Source organism: Papaver somniferum, chromosome 2 (genome assembly GCF_003573695.1).
Source record: "Papaver somniferum cultivar HN1 chromosome 2, ASM357369v1, whole genome shotgun sequence".
Lineage (NCBI taxonomy): Eukaryota > Viridiplantae > Streptophyta > Magnoliopsida > Ranunculales > Papaveraceae > Papaver > Papaver somniferum.
In genome coordinates, this window is record NC_039359.1 from 23,325,594 (window position 1) to 23,349,269 (window position 23,676).

The window sequence follows — 23,676 nt, forward strand, 5'->3', positions numbered from 1 at the left end:
AAAGTGACAATGCTAACGCATTGATCAATCAGGTAATGCACACCATTTTTGATCAAATCTAAGCTTTTCAAGGCGAATTAGGCGCATAAGATGGACGGGGTGAAAGATCAAAATAAAGAATATAAGAAGCTCATGTCATGATTATGGAGTAAAGCTAAGTGAGAACCGTGAGGATCATAGCCACCAACTTTGGAGTTGCGGTAACAACCTAGAAGATGGTTGTTTTTAGTACAACGGTAAAAATTCTGTCGGTGAAGTTTTGGTCAATATCCTCGCGCGCGCCAACACGCGTTACCGGGACGCAAACCCTAAAAATCTATAAAATAGAAATTTCCTTCTCTCGCATCTTCTTAATTCTATTTCCATCTTCGTCACTCTGAAACATAATAATCACTATATAGAAACTATCAAATTAGGTTCTCCGAATCGTAACAAACGTCATCAAATCAAAACCCAATATCTAGGTTTTGCCAATGGATAAATTCGCTTTATACTCTTACATGCGATTATTCTAGTTTCTTGGATTTGAACGGCGAATTTGGAGTGATTCATTCGTGAAATCGGTGCATCATAATGTTTCGAGGAATTTTTCAGGCTCAGAAGTTTCAGTTTCAGAATTTGTATCAATTGGGTTCTGATAGTTGCTGAATAGAATAATCTTTACAAGGAGATTGTACTGAATTGTGTATTTTAGTTCGATTTCAATTTCAATATCAATTTCATTTTCATTTTCTTCCTTTTTGTAATATGGCTGTGTACTATAAATTCAAAAGTGCGAAGGATTTCAATTCGATTGCAATAGATGGTCATTTCATATCGGTTTTCAATTTGAAAGAACAAATTTTTGAATCAAAGCAGTTGGGAAAGGGTACAGATTTTGACCTAGTTATCACCCATGCTCAGACTAATGAAGGTTCGTCCTGACCTGTATGAATTCCTTAAATAGATCAACTAATTAAACTATGGTTGTTAGTTGGTATAATTTATGCTTACGTTGAATCGTTAATATGTTGAGAGTGCTCTTTTTAAAACATAAACCAAAATAAAGAAAAGAAATTAACAATGAGTAGGTCAATTGTTTTAGTTGCAAGTTTAATAGTCTTTTAACATTGATTTGGATCTCAGAATACAATGATGAAGCCATGTTAATACCAAAGAATACATCAGTTTTAGTTCGCCGTGTTCCTGGATGCCGCCGTATGCCCATTGTTGTTGAAAGAGAAAGGTAATTATCTAAACCTTTTCTTGTTGCTCTTTGTTGAATGGTATTAAGTCTTTTTAATGTTTTAAATAGATTATGTGTACCTAATAGCTGAGCTGTGGTTTTTCTTTATCCCTGTTTGAATTCGGTGAATCCCTTACCTGTTGGGTTAGTTAATTTTCCATAGTAATTGCTGATACATTGTTCATTAGCCATTTCTGTTATGGTATCTGTGCTTGTCAAGCAGTTTAGCTGTCTTCCTTGTAATGTGTAATTTGTATTTCTTCTGCAGGGAGAAGGTTGTGGAGAACAATGAGGTTGCTCAACCCGCCAAGAGAAACTTTCTTGTGGTTAATTCATCTGTTGCAAAAAATGTAAGCATCAGTTGCATCAGTTACTCTTACCTCCAGTAGAATAGTCTGGGCATTGCCTTGTTTGATTTGAGGGCTATTTCTTTAATGACCTCGTATGCTGATTTTGTATTTTTAGTCAGAGGAGACAGAATGGGATAGATCAGGAAACGAGTTCTATGATACTCCAAGAGCGCTGCCTGCCCAATCAGAATTTCCATCTCAGGAGGCTACTTTTATTAATAAAGCGGATGAGGACAGCAAGATTAAAGCTTTCGTCGATGCACCCTCGTTTGATTGGCAACAGTGAGACATCTTCATATATCATGTTGTCATGTACATTGAAACAGTGTTTAGCCTATATTCATTCTTTTCCTGTTTTCACGCTTAGGCAATCTCAGGGGAGTTTCGGCGCTGGCAGGGGATTTGGAAGGGGTATGGGTGGCAGGGGTTTTGGTAAGTCTTATGCTTCCACAATATTCTACTTTTAACATTGTGCTATTTAAGGATTGATGAATTCATTCCTTTGTATCTTTACATTATTCTCCATGAAAGGCCTTTTTGGATTTTGGTATTGTATTTAATCACCTCGGAATTTTAGGAAGCAACAGCAAGGTGCCGCTTGTTTTCATTACTCTGATAATTGAACTTTTCCTATTATTGTAGTTTTTTTTTGTTTTTTGTGTGTTTATACCTTTCGAAGATTCATTATCTTTGTTTTATTGAAGATTCTTAAAGTATCACTCTGATATTGTAATCAATTTTGACTTTCTTTTTGCAGGGCAAGGAGGGATGGAAAGGAGGACCCCTCCAGAGGGTTACATATGTTACAGATGCAAGGTTCCAGGTATGTTCAAATTTTTAACATGGTTCGTTTGTTTGTATTTTAGATTGTTACTGAAGTAGGAATCTCACTGCCTAGATTTCATTATCCAGGGCATTTTATACAGCATTGCCCTACTAATGGTGATCATAGTTATGATGTCAAAAGGGTAAATCCACCCACTGGTATTCCAAAATCGATGTTAATGCCCACCGCAGATGGCTCATATGCACTGTCAAGTGGTACAGTTGGTGTGTTACAGCCTAATGAGTAAGTGTATCATTTTGATATTCGGTTTGGTTAAGTCGTGCTTTTAGTTTTGTTGGCAATTGTCATTATTAACTACTTACAACCTTGTAAATTTTAATTAGGGCTGCTTTCGATAAAGAATTTGAAGGCTTGAACTGTACCAAACCGCTGATTGATATACCCCCAGAACTCCGCTGTCCATTGTGCAAAGAAATAATGCAAAATGCTGTCCTTACAAGCAAATGCTGTTTCCAAAGTTTCTGTGATAAATGTATGAATTTTCATCCTTCTATGTCATCATTGTATCAACAGGTATATGTTTTTGTTGTAAGGTCATTCAACTGATAGTCAGATTGTCTCATGTGTGTGTAAATAAATGTAAACAGGTATCAGGGACACCATTATCTCAAAATCGATGTGCATTTGTGGGGCTACAAACATACTTGCTGATTACCTTATTCCTAATAAGACAGTTAGAGACACCATTAACAGCATTCTTGAATCAAATAACAGTAGTGCCGGCTATACTAGAAGCATACTTACTACTCAAGGTTTGTGGTTTGGTTGCGGACATTTTTTTTTGTTGGATTAAATAGTTTCCTTACTCTAAGACATTCACTTTCATTAGATACGGAGTCCGCTCGTTCATTACTGCATAAAGTTCCATCACCTTCTCTCTCTGCTTCTTCCAAGAATGAAAAAATACTTTCACCTCGTAATGATGTGAACACTACGAATGCCAAGGAGACTCTGGATGAAGGAAATCGTGTCAGTATGCCACTGCAGTCCGTTGAGAAGACCCAGTCTGCAGAAACTGTTCATGTAACTGATAATAAAGTTGAGGTGATAAATACAAACAGACAGAACAGTGCTCCACAAAAGGAAGCGGAAGCTCAAGGTAATTATTTAGTAGGCAGTAATCGAGAAGATCTTTAGTTATTTCGGCTGGTACTGAATGAAAATTATAGTAGCATTTAGAAAAAAAAGCCAGAAAATTAGTGAACATGTTCATATGTTCTAACTGTGTTTGTGTTCATTAGGAAAGAAGAAAAAGAAGAAAGCCCGTGTTCCCGTAAACGGTCAGTTATGCTCCTCTACTACTTAATTAATCTCTTTTAGTTGGAAAGTTGGCTGGTACGTTCTTCTAGAATATGATAGAAAATGGTGAGGAGTGCTTTGCAAAATAGAGTACAAATAATGAATTCTTACCTTTGTTTTGTGCTTTGCAAGGGAAGCTTCAGTTTGCTGAGCCTCCTTATATTCACTCATACCTTTATGGCATTTTGTTGTGATTTATAAGATTGCTTTTTCTTCTTAGTTTGCATTGTTTTCAACTAAATAATAACGCTTCTAGTGCATACCTTTGTGGTAAGCAAGGTATTTCTAAAGAACTGAATTCTTTGTATCTCGTTCATACTAATATGATGTTTTGAAACTTGTGTGGATCAGCTGGAGATCATTGGGGAGCATCTCAGGATATTGCAGCTGTTAATTATATGATGCCTTTCCCACCTCCTACCTTTAACAACAATCCATACTGGGGAGGAATGCAACTTGGGATGAATAGCCATATGGGTCCATATAACTGTGCAATGCCTTACATGGGTTATGCTCCTGGTCATAGTCCATTCGATATTTCTATTGGGGGGATGTATCCTCAGGGCTTTCCTCAAGGCCCCTTTGGAGGTCAAGGGTATTCCATGCCAAGTGTTCCATTACGGAGGTATGTTTGGATGCTGTCTTATTTCTGATGGAGTGTGGAATAAATGATCCCTCTTTTCTGAGGAATTTTTTTTATACCTAGCAGCGCATTTTTATCATGCAGCTTTCGAGTCTTAACCTCTTTGAGAACTCGAATTTTACAGGGATTTATCGGTGTCTGGTATGGGCTTAAAACCAAATCCCAGTTTTTTTAGCAGAGAGGAGTCCGAGGCATGGAAAGCTGACATACGGAAAAAACATGAAAATGAAATGCGTGATGAAAGGTACACTTTGGTGCTTTATAAAGAAGAGATCTTGCTCAATAATATAACATTTCCTGCCTGCTTCTTTTGTTCATATTTTTTAGCATTTGTTCGAAAGTAGTGAACTGCAGAAGATGGATTTTACTTCGGTTATGATTATAATTGTGTTTTAACTTTTTCTTCATTCTTTTTCTTTCGGCTTCAGGGCATATATCAACAATCAGGAATTTAATAGGGAAGCAACCAACAGGGCCGAGGTTTCTTCAACGAAATCGCGACTTGTATGTCTACTTGATATTTCTAAGCTTTCCTTTCTTTTCTTATTGTTGAATTGTAGTAAGTTATATTCAGGTCATAGTGAAAAGATAGTATGTATTTATTACACTCAAGTAGCAGTTGGATTCTCTTTGCACAAAAAAACAGCAGAATATTTTTTTCTTCATGTTTAGCCTTATCTTTAGAACGTCCTGGCCAGGTCATAGATTTGATATCATATTGCTTTCATGGGGATCTTAGACCATTTCATATGTCAACACACATTGATTTCCACAAACCCAAAGCTCTGCATCCTTAACAGCTTATTTCTAACAAAAAAAAATTTTTTTTGGGAAGGGATGGGATCATGGAGGCAACGAGTTTAGCGTGTCTCTGAGTTTGTCAAATATCTTTAGAAACCGGACTTGCAACTGAGTTTCTGGACATAAGATATTTGACAAACATTTCTTACTTGGATATGGCAGTTACTGCATTCTCCTTTGCCAGAGTATTCGTAGTTTTTAATTGCCAGGCTGATATTTGCGTGTCTCTGACAACGCTAGATACCTTGTTAAAATGTAGTAAATCTGTAACTGCCAAGACTGTGCATAGCTGCGGTTGTTGATGGGGGATAATCTTTTTTTTTTCGACACTTCCGAGAGCATCGTTATGCTCTTAGTGGTTTCGTTTATCACGGAAAGCTGAATGAGTCCTAATCACACGAACCTTTGACCGTGTCTAATGAGTCTGCTCTCCTAGTCTGTCATTAAACTTGTGAACTACATCTTGGTTGTAGAATGTTTGTTTAGTCGTGTTTAGTTTGTGTTAGCTCATCAGTGGAATTTTGTTTAGGTGCAGAGGCAAAGTACGCAAGATGAGAAAATGGTCGACCATCGCCCTCGTCACCACAATGATGGACCAGAGAGGTCATCAAGTAGACCACAGAAAAGGAGTAAAGTTATACCTGATCACGATGAATCGAGCGAAGATGATGACAGAAACTTTAAGAGAAAGAGAAGCTCAAAGGAAATTAACCAGTATCACGAGAGGGAGTACGAGCATAGGGATTACGAACGGAAGATGAGCAAGGAACATGGCCACCCATACGGATAGTCAGAGATGGAAGAATCTGTATGAATCCATAAGGGTGTTGTACAAGTTCTTTAGCTTTCCCCCTCCAGGAATCCTGTATATTATGTTATAAAGTTATCATGTTGTAAGAAATCGTCGGGCATTCATTTTTTTTCTTATATATAAATGAAAGTGTTTTTTAAGCTTCTACTTGATGATTTAATTTATCAAGGACCAAAACATACACGGACGACTTAGCTGTTAGATATTTAGATGTACCTGGGCATCCTAGTATATCCAATGGAGAAATCTTCTTCCAGTATTCAGGTATCTCTGGCTATTCAAAGGTTTATACCTTTTGTTGGAGACCCTATGCATCTACCCGCCCTGGTATTCTTCTAAGACAACAGAATCATTTTACAACCTGATTGTATGCCACCATGAGTCCATGCACCACCAGTTGATTAACTTTATTAACGTTTCTTTCTTCCCTTGTGCAAAAGAACACCTAGCTATTGGATCATGGAAGCTATTAACGTTTCTTTCTTCCCTTGTTCAAAAGAACACCTAGCTATTGGATCATGGAAGCGTGATGCCCCCATTCAGTAAATAGCTCATTTGATTGTGTTTGGAAATTAAACTTTTGAGATTTCGGCAGAGTTTGAGAAAGTCAAAGCAGGTCAAGCCAGTCCAAGATATATGAAGGGTTATTTTTGGTATAGTATAATTTTTGGGGAGCTTAAAAAGCCCTGGTAATACAAGCTCACTCTCACATCTCACTGTTACGAGAAAAGGAGAAGAAGAAGGGGAGCAATGTCGAGCCTACCTGAAGATATCGTGGACAACATACTGTCACGGTTACCAGTTAAGTCTATTTTAAGATTCAAGTGTGTTTGTAGAAAATGGTGCATTCTATTTAGAAACCCTAAGTTTATAAAAATGCATCTTAATCATGCTATTCGTATGAATAACTTCAATCTCTTACTTACCAATGATTATGTACCTCAATACTCCATTACAAAAAGTTACGTCTATGCCATAGATAATAATGTTGCCTCATCATCATCATCATCATCATCATCATCATCATCAACATCATCATCATCTTCACCATTTTCTGACGAGGCAGTTGAGATTGATCATCCATTTACATCTGATAAATGTTTTACTCAGATTTATGGATCTTGTAATGGTTTAGTATGCATAGAACCTCGTCAGAGTGTTTGCATTTGGAACCCGTCTACCAAAGAATATAAGCAAGTACCAGAAATCCCTATTGAATTTCCTTCACCTGCTGCAGAAGATGCCATAGGTGGTTATAAAACTGCATATGGGTTTGGTTTTGATCACACTATTGATGATTATAAGTTACTAAGAATTGTTGGTTTTGTTGTTGGGGAAGTTTCTGAAGCTAGAGTTTATACCCTAGGATCTAATTCATGGAGAAGCCTAGGATTCATTCCTTATAATTTTTATGATGGAAGAAATTCTGGTTTATTTATTAATGGACTTCTTTATTGGATTGCAACTCGTCATGGTATTGGATCCGAATTCTCAAGAGTCATTGTGTCATTTGATATTTGTGATGAGACATTTCATGAATTGCCATTACCTAATAACTATTTGACTGAGGATTTCATTTCGGGGTTGGGTGTGTGGGATGGGAAACTTTGCGTGCTTGGTGCCCACTATGAGCATCATCATAGAGATCATTATGATGTATGGATAATGAAGGATGATTTGTGGCGTAAGCATTTAACCATTACAGCAGAGACAGGTGTTTATTACAGTAATCTGATACAGGTTTTCCAAAATGGTCATGTCTTATTACTTGGGTTCATGACAGAGGAGAACACTGATAGCTTACATGTATATGACCCTAAGCTTGAAAGAGCTAGAAATCTAGAAATATGTGGGCTTCCAACTGACTTTGAGATAGAAACTTATATTGGGACCCTAGTTTCACTCAACTCAGGTACTTATGTTGGAAAAGAACAAAACATAGGAAGTCAGAAAACAAGAAAAAGAAGAAGAAGACTTGCATAATGTTTTGTCGAATTGTGAACCAAGAAAGTATGGAGTAGAAAGGAGGAGGGACCTGATGTAGAATGGTATGGAATTCATTTCTTCTCTCTTGTGCTAATAAGGGTGATTGTGGGATTTGGTGTTTGTACTGGTGGACTGGCCAAGAACTTGAAGATTATGCTCATTTGAAGGGTGCCTGATGATAAGACGATATTTTAGGTAATCCTGAAAGAAATCGATCTAAGCATTTCTTGTCTTTTCTTTTATGTTTGGAATTTGTGTATGTGAATGAATGAAGAATCAATTATTGGTGATCACTAAGCAAGCATGAGATATATTTGGATTACCGAATGCATGCATATTTTCTGTTTACTTAAGTTTACAGAAATACAGTCATTTAAGTTATTATTGTACTCCTGTACTAAGCAACAGCAGGTTACTTTGTTTTGTTTGTGTTGCTGAAACAGAAAGAATTTGTATTTTAGGGGCTTCGGTAGTTCTGGCGTTCTAAAAATCTGAAAGAGTTCAGTGAGATTTGTTACATTTCAGGTAGATGATAAGGTTTCATGTCATGAGATTTGCTCATTTTTTTATGGGAGTGTATATCCAGGATAAGAACATTCTATCAATGAATTAGCATCTCATTAGTTTTCATTAGTATCCGTAGAAAAACTAGTGTTGAAATTGTAAGATAGTGTCAATCTGAAAGAAAAAAACTTGTACAGGGTTCTGAATGTCTTCAATTGCATCTGATTTTTGTGGATACAAACTGTCAAATTAGAGGAATACAATACACAAAATCCATTATGGCGATTGGCATACTTGAAATTCTATCGAAGATTATGAACCTAGTGAATATAGTTGCTTTTTCCTCGTAACCTTGATGAAGTTAACAATGATACATTTATAAACCTAGCAGGAATAACTGATTAACATTTATCTTTACTATCAAACACCACATATGGAAATCAGGATTTCAGAGGAAACTAAAGTAAATGAACACAAAAGGTTAAACCTGTTGGCAATATACCTACTAGGCTCCTGTCTCCTGGCATGATCTGTTACGAGAAGGTTTCCATAAATTGTTTGCCATTCTTACAGATCAAGAACAGGATCAGTAGATAAGAAGCTATGTAATACAAGATCCACAATATTTCCTTTAAAAACCATGTATTTTCTCAGGAGACCCTCTTTAGTGAAGCCAACCTTTTCTAATACTCTCAGAGAAGCCTTATTTTCTGGATTTACTAAAGCTTGCAGCCTCTCCATCCGCGGGAAGTCAATAAAAATTCTAGACAGTGCTATTTTGATAGCTATGGTTGCTATACCTTGTCCAGAATATTGACTAGCCACGGCGTAACCAATGTCTCCTTTACATATGTAATCGCCAGAACCAGGATAAACTGAAATGAATCCTATTGAACAGTCATCTAAACATATAGATCGACGCAAGGGTGGGGAATGGCGACTTCTCGTAGGTATCTTAAACCATCTTCTTTTGACGCGAAACCTGTCACCCAAGTGTACCGGATGACTTGATCATCATTTGCCCAGACCATGAAGTCATCGATATCCGAAAGCTTAAACGGCCGAAATGTGATCCTAGAGTTATCCATCCCTCAGGCAATTCACCTGAGCAAGCATGGAGATGATTTTGGAACAAGTAAGGTTAAGGTCAATGGTGTGGCTGTCTCTAGTCATTATGCATTTTTTAATGAGATTAGTTACACCTAATGCTGGACTTAATTATTATGAAATTAGTAATTCTTCTCGGTTAACTTTGGTAAAAGATGTTCTTTATTTTTGTTCAAACAAGATTAGATTGTACATAGAATTTTTTTCCAGAATGTTATACTTGGAAATGAAAAATGATAATATCTCTTTTTCAGAAATGAAAGCAGTATGTCACAAGGGCCTCCCTATTTGACTTTTTTTTTTTAATTTTATTTATCAACCTTAACATCACACGGCGGTTAAAGCAAACGACTTAACCAGACGCACTGACTCTCCACAATGGATGATCAGTGACCAGCCTTTGACTGAGAATTACAAATGACAACAACAATACGCAAATCCCAGAGCTTAACTCTATGGGCACAGGAATAAATCAAGAGTGATGATCAGTTGATAAGAAACTATAGATCACCATATCTCTAGTTACACCCTTTAGAATTACATACTTCCTAAACACACCATCTTTCTGGAAACCAGCTTTCTCCAAGACCTTTTGTGAACCTTTATTTTCAACATCAACAAAACCCTCGAGTCTTTCTAAAGGTGGCCAATCTTTAAATATAGTCTCCGTAACCATCTTCACTGCTACAGTTGCAATACCTTTACCCCAATGTTCAGATGCAAGGACATAACCAATCTCACCTCTACATCGATCTTCGCCTTCCTTGGCTTCAACTGAAATTGCACCAATTGGTTTGTTGTCAATACAAATTGCTTTGAACCATGGATGAGGTATTACGATGTTTCTTATAAAATCTAGAGCGTCTTCTTTAGATGTATAGGTATCCCATCGACAGAAATGTGAGACCCGATCATCTGTCGCCCATACCATGAAGTCGTCAACATCGGAGAGATCGAACAGTCGTAGAGAGATTTCTGGTTTTCCCATCTTTGTTTGTTCGAGACCAATTTTGTCTTTGGAAGAAGATTTTTAATGCACTCCCTGTTAACTTTCAAACTCTCTTTTTATTTTAGATCGAGTTGTTGTATATTGGTGCGCCTTGGCTGTCTTTCTGCTTTTAGATTGATTCCATATACCCATAAGATAAGATTTATATGTAATGAAAATGAAACTTCCTCGAGTGTTCATTGAGAAGCCGCCTTAGTTGACTACTTCCACTTCCCACTGTATTAGTCCAGTCCATATATAAACTGTCAGCTAAATTGTTTATATATACCAATTCGCTCAATTTTCTCGTCAAACGATGTAGTGAATTTTTCTTTTGCTTTTTTTTCTTTTTTTTATCTGTCCCCTGAACACCAATGTCTGTCTCGGCCGGATCCCCGAGCCGGCAGCATGCGCTTTGCGCATCGATTTCAAAAAATCCACAAAAGAAAGACTAGAATCGAATTGGGAAGGCGAGAACGGGACAAAAGCAAAACATTAAATTTAATTAAGAACAAATTACATAAACAATAACATAGATCTTAATTAAAAAGAAAAACACATATACGTTCACAATGCAGCTCAAAATCCATTACATTGAAATGGGGCCGTTTGAGTTTGACTAAAGTCAAGATCCAAAATTCGCACATCATTCATTTGGTTTGTTTTTGGAGAATAACATTATGATCTAGGAATTGTTATATCACATTACGTTGATACTACCAATTCAATCTGTGTTATTATCTTACAAGTAAATTTCTGAGCTAGATTTCCTGGGATTTTGTCCTCCCACCTTTGTCTCTCTTCGATCCCTTCTTTCTCATTAGTTTCTTTTCATTTTTTATCTGCATCCAATGAAAAACCAGCCACCGCAACAAATGAACAATCAGAAACAACCACCACCGCCTAACTCGCCATCATCACCTCTGCCTTCCATGCAAACCATGCCTGAAAAGGAGCTCTACTTCCAAGTTTCCTCCCTTCTTCCGGGAGAAGATAATCATACAAATTCTATTCCTTCTAACCCCCTACCACCTTTACTTCCCCCATAAAATATTCTACAACATCTTCGATTTCATCGACCTCTTTTTCCCCAACTGAAATTTAATCCCATCAACACCATCTTTACAGAAAAGCTCCAATCATCAAAATCTCCTAGAACAAAATCTCCAAAAGGAGTTGATTCTTCATCACAACATCAACCTCAAACCCGTCCGACATCATCATCCACTTTACAACATTCACATCACCCCGAACATAAAGATACTGTGATTTTTCAACTCACTACAAGGATGCAAGACCTCATGCAGAATCATCATAGCCGTTGTCTAGCAGCTTTGGTTCTTTTTGGAAATTTTAGCAAAACAGGGTTGTATTATGCCTTTAAACAACACTGGCACCCCATCACTGTCGACCATGTTGATACGGCTCCCAACTCAGAAGCATTCAAAGTTACCTCGACTCATGATAGTGACAAAACTACCATCCTAGCCCACGAACCATGGATTATTTCTGACCAGGTGGTATTGTTTGAAGAATAGAGTAAGTTCCTAGCTAATCTTAATGACTGTTTCCTTGCAACAGTTTTTTGGCTCTCCGTTTACCTTCTTTTCTTGTGGATAAGTTAGCTGTTGAGCAACTCCTAAGAACCGTTGGAACTATACTGGAAGTCGATATCAACTCAACCCCTCCTCGAGCTAAGCTGAAGATGGACTTGAAGAAACCTTTTCTCCCTGGTGTTCTACTTGATGTTAGAGGTCCAAAATGGGTACAATATGCCTATGAATTACTACCCCTGATTTGCTACAGATGTGGCTTTTTTGGCCACATAGTTAAAGAATGCACCAAGTTCTTGAGAACGGATCATGCACTCCAAGATGATGAATTTCCTGATTTTCCTTATCACCGCCTCAATAGCAGAATGAGGGACCAAATCACTCTCCCAAAAAACCCTAGTATCCCTACCACCTCCACATCTTCCCCTCAACCCAAAGCCTCCTCATCAAAACAACATTCATGTTCAACAAACCCTGGAGAATCACAACACCTACTACAAACTTGCAATCTACCTCCACCTCCAATATCTCCATCAACTTCTCTTCACTCCCAACACCCAACCCAGCAACCTCTACAACCACCACCACCTCAACCAAAACCCGCAACTGAACCGTCTGCAAATCCGATTCTAAGTCAGTTAGCAAAGGAAATGACTCAGCAAGGTCTCAGCTGGACCCCAGTTCCACAAAACCCGGCGGCTAAAACTACTGCATCTCCGTCACCAAACACAGTGGACAGTTATGACAAAGGGAAAGATGTCGAAACACAGAGCCAAGAACCTTCTATCCATGCAGCACGCTTGGAGAAGCCTGCAGGCCAAAGGAATGTCCCTACTGACATTCTCATCACCAGATCCCAGAGAGCACAAACAACCTAACACCCACCAACCCAAATCCATTTGGTGGTTCGGTCAAGTTCGGAGTTCCCGTATTCGACAGTGTCACGGAGGCGGCAAAAATGGGTCGGCCAACTACGGATATGAGACCTAAACCATACTACCACCCGAACCCAAATTACCACTTCCGCAACGTGGAACAGATGCATGTTCAGTTACCAAGTGGGACGACATCGAACCAAGAACTGCCTCTCACCAGTTTCTTTAATGTTAATTATGCACGTTTACTGACAAGCTTCTTACAGACAGATGGGGCCCAAGTAGACATTAAGGTTACAAAATTGAATGGAGAACCACATGTGAGAATGACTGCCAGTATTGCTGAATTGCCTTGTGAACCATCTACACAACCACAGAGCGAACCTTTGGCTCAGAAGGGTACACCTTGTGCTACACCCAGTTCGGTACCTGCGGTGGGACCTGAGAATGCTCGACCACTAAGTACATACCAAAGGAAAGTACAGAAGGAGATACCAAACACACCTTTGCATCTCCAAATTGCTCCAACTCCTGATTTTGCAGCACAACCACCACCACCAAAAATCCAAAAGTTCAAGTCTCTCTCAGATCTAAGGCATGAGTCCCACAGGACACCAACACCACATTCGAGATACCAACACAACGGAATAGGAAGACGAGGTCTGCCATGTACATGGGAAGAAATACATACCATATCTCCACTGCAACAACTGCAACTCGAACTGATATCCCCCAGAAGACTACACCACCACCAGCACCAAGTTCAACTACTGTACCAGCATAGCATCTATCTCTTGATGACGAGACTGAAATCATTGCTAATGTTACCCCTCTACGAGTTGTTGGCCCGGACCAACACTCGCCATCATTATGAATTACTTAGCTTGAAATTGTCGAGGTGCCAACAACACCTTGACAATTCAAAAATTGCGAGAGTATGTCCGCAAGTTTAATCCTAGTCTCGTATTTCTGTCAGAAACCTTATCATTTACATCTCATATTAGTTTTTTGGCAAACTTGTTAGGTTATGATAAGAGCGAGTTTCTTGTAATGACAGTAAAGGTGGATTATTTTTTCTCTAGAAATCCAACCTTACTGTAACAATCCTAGTGGCTAATCAAAGTTTAATTCATGTTATATCGTCCCAACAAGCTCATCACAACACTGGATGTTCTCGGGTATATATGACCCACCTCAACCACAAGCAAGATGGGATTTTTGGAAGGACTTTAACTCAATCATCCCGCATCATCAACTTCCATGGCTACTAATAAGTGACTTTAATGAAGTGCTAAGCCAAATGGACAAAAAAGGAGGAAGACCTGTAGGAACCAACCAAGTTCAATCATTCAGAGATGTAATTGACACAAATGGGCTAATTGATTTAGGTTTTTAGGGAGATCCATATACTTGGACCAACAACCAATTGGGTGATCATAACATCATGGAAAGACTAGATCCTAGACTAAGCAACCAACAATGGATCAACCTCCACCTTTAGATGACCATCCAACACCTACCAAGAATTGCATCGGATCATGCTCCTCTTCTGCTGAGAGAGCAACACATCAAAAAACCACGAGCACACCTCTGGTTCTTACACCCACGGATGCAAGAAGTTGTTCTTCAAGCGTGGAACCGATCGTTTTCAGTGTCTCCGTCGACTAATCTCCTACAAAATATGGATGATACGACAACTGCCTTGCTGAGATGGATCAAAGATACGTTTGGGAATTTACCGACTCTTATCAAACAAGTAGAAGAAAAAATTCAGCAGGCCTAATCCAACTGTCCTACCTTAGCTGGCCAGAACAACATTTTTGGTTGCAACATGAACAAGACCTACGACACACTCACTCGATGCTTTTCAAATGTCACGAGAGATATTGGAAACAGAGACACGGAATTCTGTGGATTCAAGAGGGTGACCTAAATACCACCTTATTCCATACTAAGGTGACAATTCATCGACGCATCAACCATATCTCACAGCTACAAGATGAACAAGGAGTGTGGCAATCGGATTCGGGGATAATTAGGAAGCTCATCCTAGATTCCTACAGCAAACAATATGTTGCTCCACCAACAACCATTGACCATATTTTATTTCATTGTATTTCTAGCAGGTTATCTCCAACACAATGCCAAACTCTGACTCAACCTGTTACGACAATGTAAATCGAAAAAGCGCTCAAATCAATTGGTTCGCAAAAAGCACCGGGTCCGGATGGGTTTACAAGTAAGTTCTTCACTACCTATTGGCCTTCAATCAAAACCCAAGTCATGTCCATGATTCACCATTTCTTCACCGTACTGCCATAGAGCACCCTTTTAATCATACAAACATAACCTTAATCCCAAAAAACCAAATCCCGACTAAACCAAGTGACTTTAGACCCATCGGACTCTGTGGTATGACCTATAAGATCATTGCCAAAATTATGGTGGATAGAATTCGACCTTTACTGCAATTCATGATTAGCCCCTACCAAAGTGCGTTTGTCCCGAACCGTGCAATTCATGATAACATAGCTATAGCCACAGAGCTATTCCATCATATCAGGATTACACCACCATCAAAAAAACCGAAAATTGCACTGAAACTAGACATTAAGAAAGCCTATGATAACCTCGATTGAGGCTTCATTAGACTCACTTTTGAAAAAATGGGTTTTCCGGCTATCTTTATAGAATATATCATGAAATGCATCTGTTAGAGCATTGCTCGGTCGAACTCGCATGTGTTGTTATCTCAAGCATGTTTTTCAAGTTTAGTTGTCAAAACTATATGTCTTGATTTCTAGACTACTTATAGCTAAGTCTCGGTTTAGGACAGTTTAGTGTAGTTGAGCTCCAGACTCCATGACGATCATCTTACGAAGAGGAAGAAATACTCAAGGAACCAGTGGAACTTCATCCGACTAAAAGGTATGTGGATACTTGAACATATCTGTCACTCAAAAGTCTATCTACTCTATCTCCTACTCTTGAGACAAAGTCGTATAAGTATGATAGTTTTCATACATACACAGTTGCTATTTCGAGCCGAGTTTACTCGCCTATCTTTTTCTCGAAATATGTGTTGTAATCTTTCGCTTTAACCACTTTTCATCTTAACCCGTGACGAAAGTCATGATGACGTGTCAATCTTGAAAATAGCTTTGATGACGATAGTTGTGAATAACGACTGTTATAACATTATGGAAGAATGTTTCAATGATTGAAATGTAGAGTTGAGATTACGTAACCAACTATGGATATAAGCATATATAGTGTGTTCGCACATTAGTGTATAAATCCATGTGTCAGAAACCAAGTGTGTGCATATGTGTGCATACGGTATTGGTGAAGGAGACAGGTTGGGTACGCGTACCAGCGAAAGTTTTCCAACCGAAAATTTCTGCTGAGTTTGTAAGTTTGCAAACTGTTAAACCAGTCACCTTAGGTACGCATAACCGTACGCGTACCTGCGGAAGTTTTCAACCGAAAATTTCTGCTGAGTTTGTAAGTTTGCAAACTTTTAAACCAGTCACCTTAGGTACACGTACCCATGAAAGTTTTCTAACCGAAAATATCTGCTGAGTTTCTAAACTCAAATCCCGTAGCTACAGTACATGTACCCGTACGCGTACCCAAGCTGGTTATATTTCTCAAATCGTAAGTTCATGAACTTAAACAATAAATCAATAAGGAATGCAATCTTTGCAAACCGTGGATATATTGTTCATGAATTGATTCAAGTGAATCAAACCGATTTTGTTTCAATCGTGTCTATTTCATAAAGACCTAAGCAATTGAACAACTCTTCAACTAGTTCTTATGAGTCATTTGAACTAGTTATGTGAAGAAGATGAGTATGGTTAATATGGAAGTACTCATATGGCTAACCATTGGTTAACTATTTGTGAACCAACTAAGTGTACACGTTTAGGTACGGTTACTCAAACCTAAATGAAATACATTTCATTTATGTGTGACAAGATAAGTTTTGATCTAACGGTTGAAAGATATTAGCTTGGTTAAATCAGGTTTTTCATCTAGCGATAAATATTTGAATGCTTTGTTACCAAGGTAACTTAGATTGCAAACCCTGATTTGAAAACTATATAAAATAGACATCTAGCAACTGGAAAAACTAATCCCCACACCTTCTGTGTGATACTAGTTGGTTTTGCTAGAGTCGGTTCTCCTTTACTGATACATATTGATCTCTGTACCTTGGTGACTATTATTAAAGAGGCGGAATTCATAATAATAATAGACGAAAACTAAAAACAGAACACAATATAAACCAGATTCGAAGAAATATATCTTCTCTAGATTATGAACAAGAAAACTATTACAATTCTCTATTTGTTACACTCATAATCTCTCTAGGTAAATAACCTTAAACAATTTGCTAAGCTTGCTTTTGCAATAATTAATTGCCTCACAAACTTCTCTCTAGGTATGTGTGCTAAACCTCCTTTACTAGGTGTACAACCACACTCCCCAGATTGTCTTAGCTATGAGCTAAAAATCTCTATTTATAGCTCTAGCGGTTTCCCAAAACCTTCTAGGAATCTATTTCCTTATCTAGGAATAATTCCTTTTCTAGGTATATTACCTTGTCTAGAAATAATTCCTTTTCTAAGTATATATTTCCTTATCTAGAAATATTACCTTGTCTAGGAAACATTTTTTTAGGTATATTTCCTTATCTAGGAATATTACCTTGTCTTGGAATATTTCCTTATATAAGAATACTGGCTAAAAATCAGTGTTCCTTCCCAAAATTATAATTCTATCCTCAATCCATTTTTGAGGATTACTAGTTCCCCGGGAGAGGAAGATACACGTGTATCATGCGCCCCCACTCAAGAACTTGAACTCCCGTGAAAGTTAGATTTGGAGGTTAGGGAACTCGAGGGTTACTTTCAACCTGCTGAACCATCTCTCTTTGATGGAAACTGGACATTGACGTCTAATTTGAAAAGCTTTCATATCTCTTCGTCTTGTCTTAGTCACTCTTCGTTCCATGATGCAATCTTCTTTGAGCGGTTTTTCTTCTCCTTCTTCAAAACACCAGATGGAGACGTAGTCTTTTTCTTCGCCTTCCGCTTGGGTGTATGAGAATGAATACCTTTATTCGATTCCTTAAGGGTAACTTGAACCGGCTGCGTGTCTATTTGTAGCTCATCCACCTTTTCTTCCATAGTTTGTGGTTCGCTATGCTTAGGATCATCAACTGACTTTCCCATATTTGATTCCCTTATTCTCCTAACGTCTTCTAGCTTATCGAGCACCTCACCAAGTTTTACGTAGAGAGACCTAGTGAAAACCATAAACCACGGGAATCTTCTATAAAAGAACGAACCTTGCTCTGATACCAACTTGATGCGTATGATCTCTATATCTTGGTAGCTATTACTATAAAGGCGGAATTCATAATAATAATAGACGAGAAACTTAGAAAACATAACACAAGTAGTAATTCGAAGAAAATATATTCTCTAGATTATGAACAAGAAAACAATTACAATTCTCTCTTTGTTACGCTAACAATCTCTCTAAACAGTGGATCAAACCTTAAACTGTTTGCTAAGCTTGCTTTTACAATAATTAATTGCCTCACAAACTTATCTCTAGGTGATTTGTTTCACAAACCTCCTTTCTTTGATCTAGGTGAGTCTGTATCACAAACTACACTCTAGATCTAGGTGTGTCTGTATCACAAACCACTCCCCAGATTGTCTTAGCTATGAGCTGGACATCTCTATTTATAGCTCTAGCGGTTTCCCAAAACCTTCTAGGAATCTATTTCCTTATCTAGGAATAATTCCTTTTCTAGGTATATTACCTTGTATAGGAATATTCCTTATCTGTGAATAATTCCTTTTCTAAGTATATACTTCCTTATCTAGAAATATTACCTTGTCTAGGAAACATTCTTTTTCTAGGTATATTTCTTTATCTAGGAATATTACCTTGCCTTGGAATATTTTCTTATCTAAGAATACTGCCTAAAAATCAGTATTCCTTCCCAAAATTATAATTCTATCCTCAATCCATTTTTTAGGATTACTAGTTCCCGAGGAGAGGAAGATATACATGTATCATTTAACCTGAGGTTTCTTCTCGAGACCCTGTAGGTTAACGTCTGAAAGACTTCATTGGGATTTTGAAGCCAAACGAAACTACTTCTCTTGTAGTTGAGCAATCTGATCTTGCCATTTTCTATCGTACGAGTTCAATTGAATAATTGACTTGAGATTATATCTCCTATAGGTCAAGATAAAAAGAAATCACAAACATCTTCGTCTCACCGTTTGTGATTCCGCAATATCTAGTTTCTCTACCATACGATTTAGATTATTGTGAGGTGATTCATAATTCTAGGCTGTTCTTCAGGAATATAAGTCCGGGTTATCAATTGGTTCCTGTTCACCTTGATTTTGTTAATATACAGAAAAAAACTCTTAGGTTTATCTGTAGAAGACAGCTTTTTCTATTATCGTAGACTTTTCTGTGTGATACAGATTTGTTTATTAAAGTCTTCGACTTTGGGTCGTAGCAACTCTTGGTTGTGGGTGAGATCAGCTAAGGGAATCAAGTGTGTAGTATCCTGCTGGGATCAGAGATGTAAGGAGCGCAATTGTACCTTGAATCAGTGTGATATTGATTAGGGTTCAACTACAGTCCAGACCGAAGTTAGTTTGTAGTAGGCTAGTGTATGTAGCGAATTAATACAGTGTGGTGTTCAATATGGACTAGGTCCCAGGGTCTTTCTGCATTTGCGGTTTCCTCGCTAACAAAATTTTTGGTGTATGTGTTATTTCTATTCCGCATTATATTTTGTTGTATAATTGAAATATCACAGGTTGTGCGTTAAGATCAATCAATTAGAATATCCAACCTTTGATTGTTGATTTAAATTGATTGACACTTGGATATTGGTCTTTGGTACCATCCAAGTTTATCTCTCTAGTATTTGATAAGACTCGCAGATTTCAATTTGCTTGAGTAAAGATCAAATCGAAAGATTGAGATATTAACTCTTTGATATACTTTTATCTAGATTGAGTCTGACTGTCTGATTGATTCTCTAGAAAGCATATTGGAGTTAGTCCATACAGATTGCTAATCGAAATATTGGGTGAGGTTGTTAGACCGCCGCTTTTTCAGCATCTCCCCTGTTTCATGCTCTATCAACATAAATGGTTCGGCACAAGGATGGATCAAACCAACGAGAGGAATCTTCCAAGGAGACCCCATATCACCATACATATTTATTTTGTGTGCAGAAGTATTGTCGACGAATTTGGGAGTACTTGAACAACAAATAGCACTACAATGCCTGAAAATCTCGAAAATGGCTTCGTCAATTTTGCACCTAATGTACGCGGATGATTTGCTCCTCACCTGTTCTGCAAATAGTAACTCATGCTCGGCTTTACAACATCTCTTAAATTCGTATTCATCATCAGCAGGAAAATCGATCAACACGGACAAATCAACGCTGATACATCACCCTAAACTGCATCCAGAGGAAATTGAGAGACTCAAAGCAACATTCAACATAAATAAAACCTCTGAACTACCAACTTACCTAGGCATTCAGTTTAGAAGAGGTCGAAGTTCGGCGCACCTATATAAGGAATTGCTCAACAGAATTGAGAGAAAGGCATCAGGTTGGATAGCCAAATGTGTAAACCAAGCTGGCAGACTGGTCCTCATCAAAACGGTGCTAACTCCAACAACAAACCATGTCATGCAGGTGCAACAATTACCAGTGGAAGTCCATGACAAGATTGACAAGATCACAAGGAAGTTCTTTTGGGCCATGATAGCCATACAAGAAATATGCATCCCATTGGATGGGACACAATTACACAACCAATCTCATTAGGATGTCTAGGGATAAGGAAAAGTAGAGTTCACAATGATGCACTCCTGACTAAAAGAGTTTGGCATCTACACCAACAACCAAATTTAGTCAGGTCCTCAATATGCACCCCAAAATACCTGGATGCAATAACCCCATCACCGTGTATCCCAAAGCCTCAATCATCATCCAACACTCTTTGGAAAAATTTAGCTAACTTGTTTTTGTTTTGCAGGAACACTTTTTCTCACAAATTGAAGATGTGAACGATACCATGATCACCCAAAATTGGATCCCACACCTATCAGCAACATCCACTCAAACCAGCAACCACCAACTACCCCAATTCATAAAAGTATCCCATCTCATTTACCAACATAGCAATACCCGAAATCATAGCCTCATCTTCAATACCTTTCCAAACCATGTGGCTCAACACATCGTCAACATCTACCTACCAAGAACCCGTCAAAAGGACAAAACAATCTGGCCCTTCTCCAAAGATGGAAACTACACATCCAAATCTGGCTACTCCCAATTCAATACCCAACCAAACCCCCAACAAAACCAAAACCATATCCCAAATCCTATGGACTACAAATGAATCTGGAAACTACAATGTCCACCAAAGATCAGACTTTTCATGTGGAAAGTCACCAACCAAGGTCTACCGACCTTCAAAAAACTTCACCGATTTCAAATCACAACCATAAGCTCATGTCCTATTTGAATATTGCATGAGGAAACAGACAAACATTTTTTCTTCGACTACAACAACTCTAGCATAATTTGGCAACTCATTATTAGACATCTGGCTAGAAGTCCGAACCACCATCTGATGCGTGTCGTAACCATAAAAAAGTTAATTAATGTTTTTCCACCTAATTAGCAAGTAATATAGTGTAGTCAAGTTCGTTCCCACGGGGAGCAAGAGGTTTTAGTTGTTTAGTTGTCACAAAAAGAGGGGATTGGTTTTAAATTTTAAAAACGAAAGATAGTAAATAAAGCAATTAAAAGCTTAAGTTGAAATCAATAAGAGAGATTAGATCAAGGAATCCTTCTTCGTTGCAAAACAATGATTCAAGTTATGTTTTTCATCCACATGTTATTAGTCACAGATTATCACCAACCGTAGGATAGAAGGTTCGCTTAGCTAACCCCAAAACTCCTTATTTCACTGAGTAACAGGTCCGCTTAGTTATCAGATTCTATTCAAAGGAACCACCTTGAGGTTCGCTTACAAGATGTAATTCCCCGAACGCATTAAGATTTATGAATTTAGGTTTAGTACTAGTAGTTAAACTCGGTTTGCTTGGTCCACTTTCTAGCGTTGTTTTCACACACAATTGCTCCACGGAATCCCTCCGCAAGGTCTCGTGTTTGCTACTTGTGTAAATAGTCAAGAAACGATTACTTATCCCCTAACTTTCACTAGCTTTAGATCAAATTAACAAATCAATTTAGCGTGCACTCTAAACAATCTATCAATCAACCATGAATGTATAAACATTCCTGTTAGTAAAAACAAACGATAATCATGTGAAAAAACTTCAAGATAGATTTTAAAAACAAAACTCAAAACATGTTAAAAACTAGGAATTCATCCTCAATCAATAAGAAAATTAGCTACTCATGTTTTTGAAATTCACACAAATAATTAAAAGGGAGAATTTTTAAGGTTCACACAAATAATTAAAAGAAGAATTTTGAAAGCAAGCAAAAACACAAGTGTTATGTGTGTAGAGGTGTAGAAGTGTGTGTAGAGAACTTCTCTATTTATAGGCTTCAATTTGCTTCAACTCCTCTTAGGATTAGAATCCCTTTCCCTTTGTAGCTCAACTTACAAATCCAAGTATTTCTCAAATCTTTCATCTTCTCTTTCCAAATCCAAGCCCAATTCTTGAGTCTATATGAGTCTAGAAAATTCTTCACAAATTGAGTCACCGGAACATCACTAGTACCACCGGAATTTAGCCGGAATCCTACCGGACAAGTCATCTTAGGTTACCGGGAAAGTCAAACCGGTTACCGGACTAACAAGTCAACTCGGAAAGTCAACTAAGTTTATACCGGGTCAGGTGAGTCAGAACCGAATCAGCTAGTCAGGTGATCAAACTGAGCTGACTTGTCTGAGTTTCCATTTTGCACAGGCTATGACCAATACTGCACAGCCTTTCCAATTCTTTGCAGCTTCTTTTTCTGCCTGATTCAGTAACTCCTTGGCCAGTCACAACAGCATCACTATATGCTCTGTAACTTCAATAACTCAAACTCCACCAATCTTCCTTGTTGCTCTGTAAACCATTCCACCATTGCATTTCCACCAGCAGCATCATTAACTCTTCCACTTCCGTCTCGAACCACAACAGTCATTCGATCCCAAGAAACAAACATCAGCACTACCAGGACCATTGCATCACAGTTCATAGGACATTACAACCTGCAATGGCTTGTACTGCAGTTCCCATGGCAACAAACAACAACTTTCAAAACTCCATCTCAACACTGGCTCATACCAACTCAGACTTCACATACACACCCGCAATTGCTCATCAAGTCAGCATACTCAAGCCACCAAAACTGCACCATTTCCTGCCATTCTCAGACCCATTCTTCCTTTATTTCTGTGTTGTTCTCTACAGCATCAGCACAACCACCTCCAATTCTAAGTACCAGCACCATTTCCTATGTTTCAGGCAATGAAACAATACTAAAACCACCATCTGTACCATTTCACCTCTCTGCTGTAACTATGGCTCAAACAGAGAATCCTATTATGGAGCTTCACTTGTCCTATCATTCATCTACGCATCCACCAGAACT

At 38.1% G+C, this 23,676-nt stretch overlaps 4 protein-coding genes and 1 pseudogene across 7 annotated transcripts; 3 read left to right on the top strand and 2 right to left on the bottom strand.

The window, feature by feature from the left end:
- The first annotated feature begins 295 nt into the window (after positions 1 to 295).
- Positions 296 to 6,123, top strand: LOC113347141 (E3 ubiquitin ligase PQT3-like). 2 transcript variants are annotated; one of them, XM_026590733.1, is made up of 15 exons: positions 296 to 913; positions 1,126 to 1,225; positions 1,494 to 1,575; positions 1,691 to 1,857; positions 1,943 to 2,007; positions 2,333 to 2,398; positions 2,488 to 2,644; positions 2,746 to 2,894; positions 3,010 to 3,174; positions 3,252 to 3,521; positions 3,664 to 3,702; positions 4,073 to 4,346; positions 4,489 to 4,608; positions 4,793 to 4,868; positions 5,701 to 6,123. In XM_026590733.1, the coding sequence occupies exons 1-15, from the start codon at positions 748 to 750 to the stop codon at positions 5,953 to 5,955; spliced, it is 2,151 nt and encodes a 716-aa protein (XP_026446518.1). In that variant the 5' UTR covers positions 296 to 747; the 3' UTR covers positions 5,956 to 6,123. The 2 variants fall into 2 exon arrangements, with proteins under 2 accessions (XP_026446518.1, XP_026446517.1); XM_026590732.1 differs by having other exon boundaries at positions 298 to 913; positions 5,695 to 6,123.
- A 584-nt stretch (positions 6,124 to 6,707) lies between these two features.
- Positions 6,708 to 8,610, top strand: LOC113347142 (F-box/kelch-repeat protein At3g06240-like). 3 transcript variants are annotated; one of them, XR_003358760.1, is made up of 2 exons: positions 6,708 to 8,157; positions 8,406 to 8,610. XR_003358760.1 is itself a non-coding variant. In XM_026590735.1 (2 exons), the coding sequence occupies exons 1-2, from the start codon at positions 6,727 to 6,729 to the stop codon at positions 7,957 to 7,959; spliced, it is 924 nt and encodes a 307-aa protein (XP_026446520.1). In that variant the 5' UTR covers positions 6,708 to 6,726; the 3' UTR covers positions 7,960 to 8,284. The 3 variants fall into 3 exon arrangements, 2 of the variants coding, with proteins under 2 accessions (XP_026446520.1, XP_026446519.1); XM_026590735.1 differs by lacking the exon at positions 8,406 to 8,610 and having other exon boundaries at positions 6,708 to 6,777; positions 7,087 to 8,284; XM_026590734.1 differs by lacking the exon at positions 8,406 to 8,610 and having other exon boundaries at positions 6,708 to 8,284.
- Positions 8,611 to 8,757: 147 nt separating this feature from the next.
- Positions 8,758 to 9,730, bottom strand: LOC113347143 (annotated as a pseudogene).
- A 76-nt stretch (positions 9,731 to 9,806) lies between these two features.
- On the bottom strand, positions 9,807 to 10,704 carry LOC113347144 (uncharacterized N-acetyltransferase p20-like). Its single transcript, XM_026590736.1, has one exon. It carries the CDS (start codon positions 10,559 to 10,561, stop codon positions 10,046 to 10,048), a length of 516 nt encoding a protein of 171 aa, XP_026446521.1. The 5' UTR covers positions 10,562 to 10,704; the 3' UTR covers positions 9,807 to 10,045.
- A 1,146-nt stretch (positions 10,705 to 11,850) lies between these two features.
- LOC113350736 (branchpoint-bridging protein-like) lies at positions 11,851 to 12,992 on the top strand. Its single transcript, XM_026594860.1, has 2 exons — positions 11,851 to 11,927; positions 12,143 to 12,992. Exons 1-2 carry the CDS (start codon positions 11,851 to 11,853, stop codon positions 12,990 to 12,992), a joined length of 927 nt encoding a protein of 308 aa, XP_026450645.1.
- Positions 12,993 to 23,676: the final 10,684 nt, after the last annotated feature.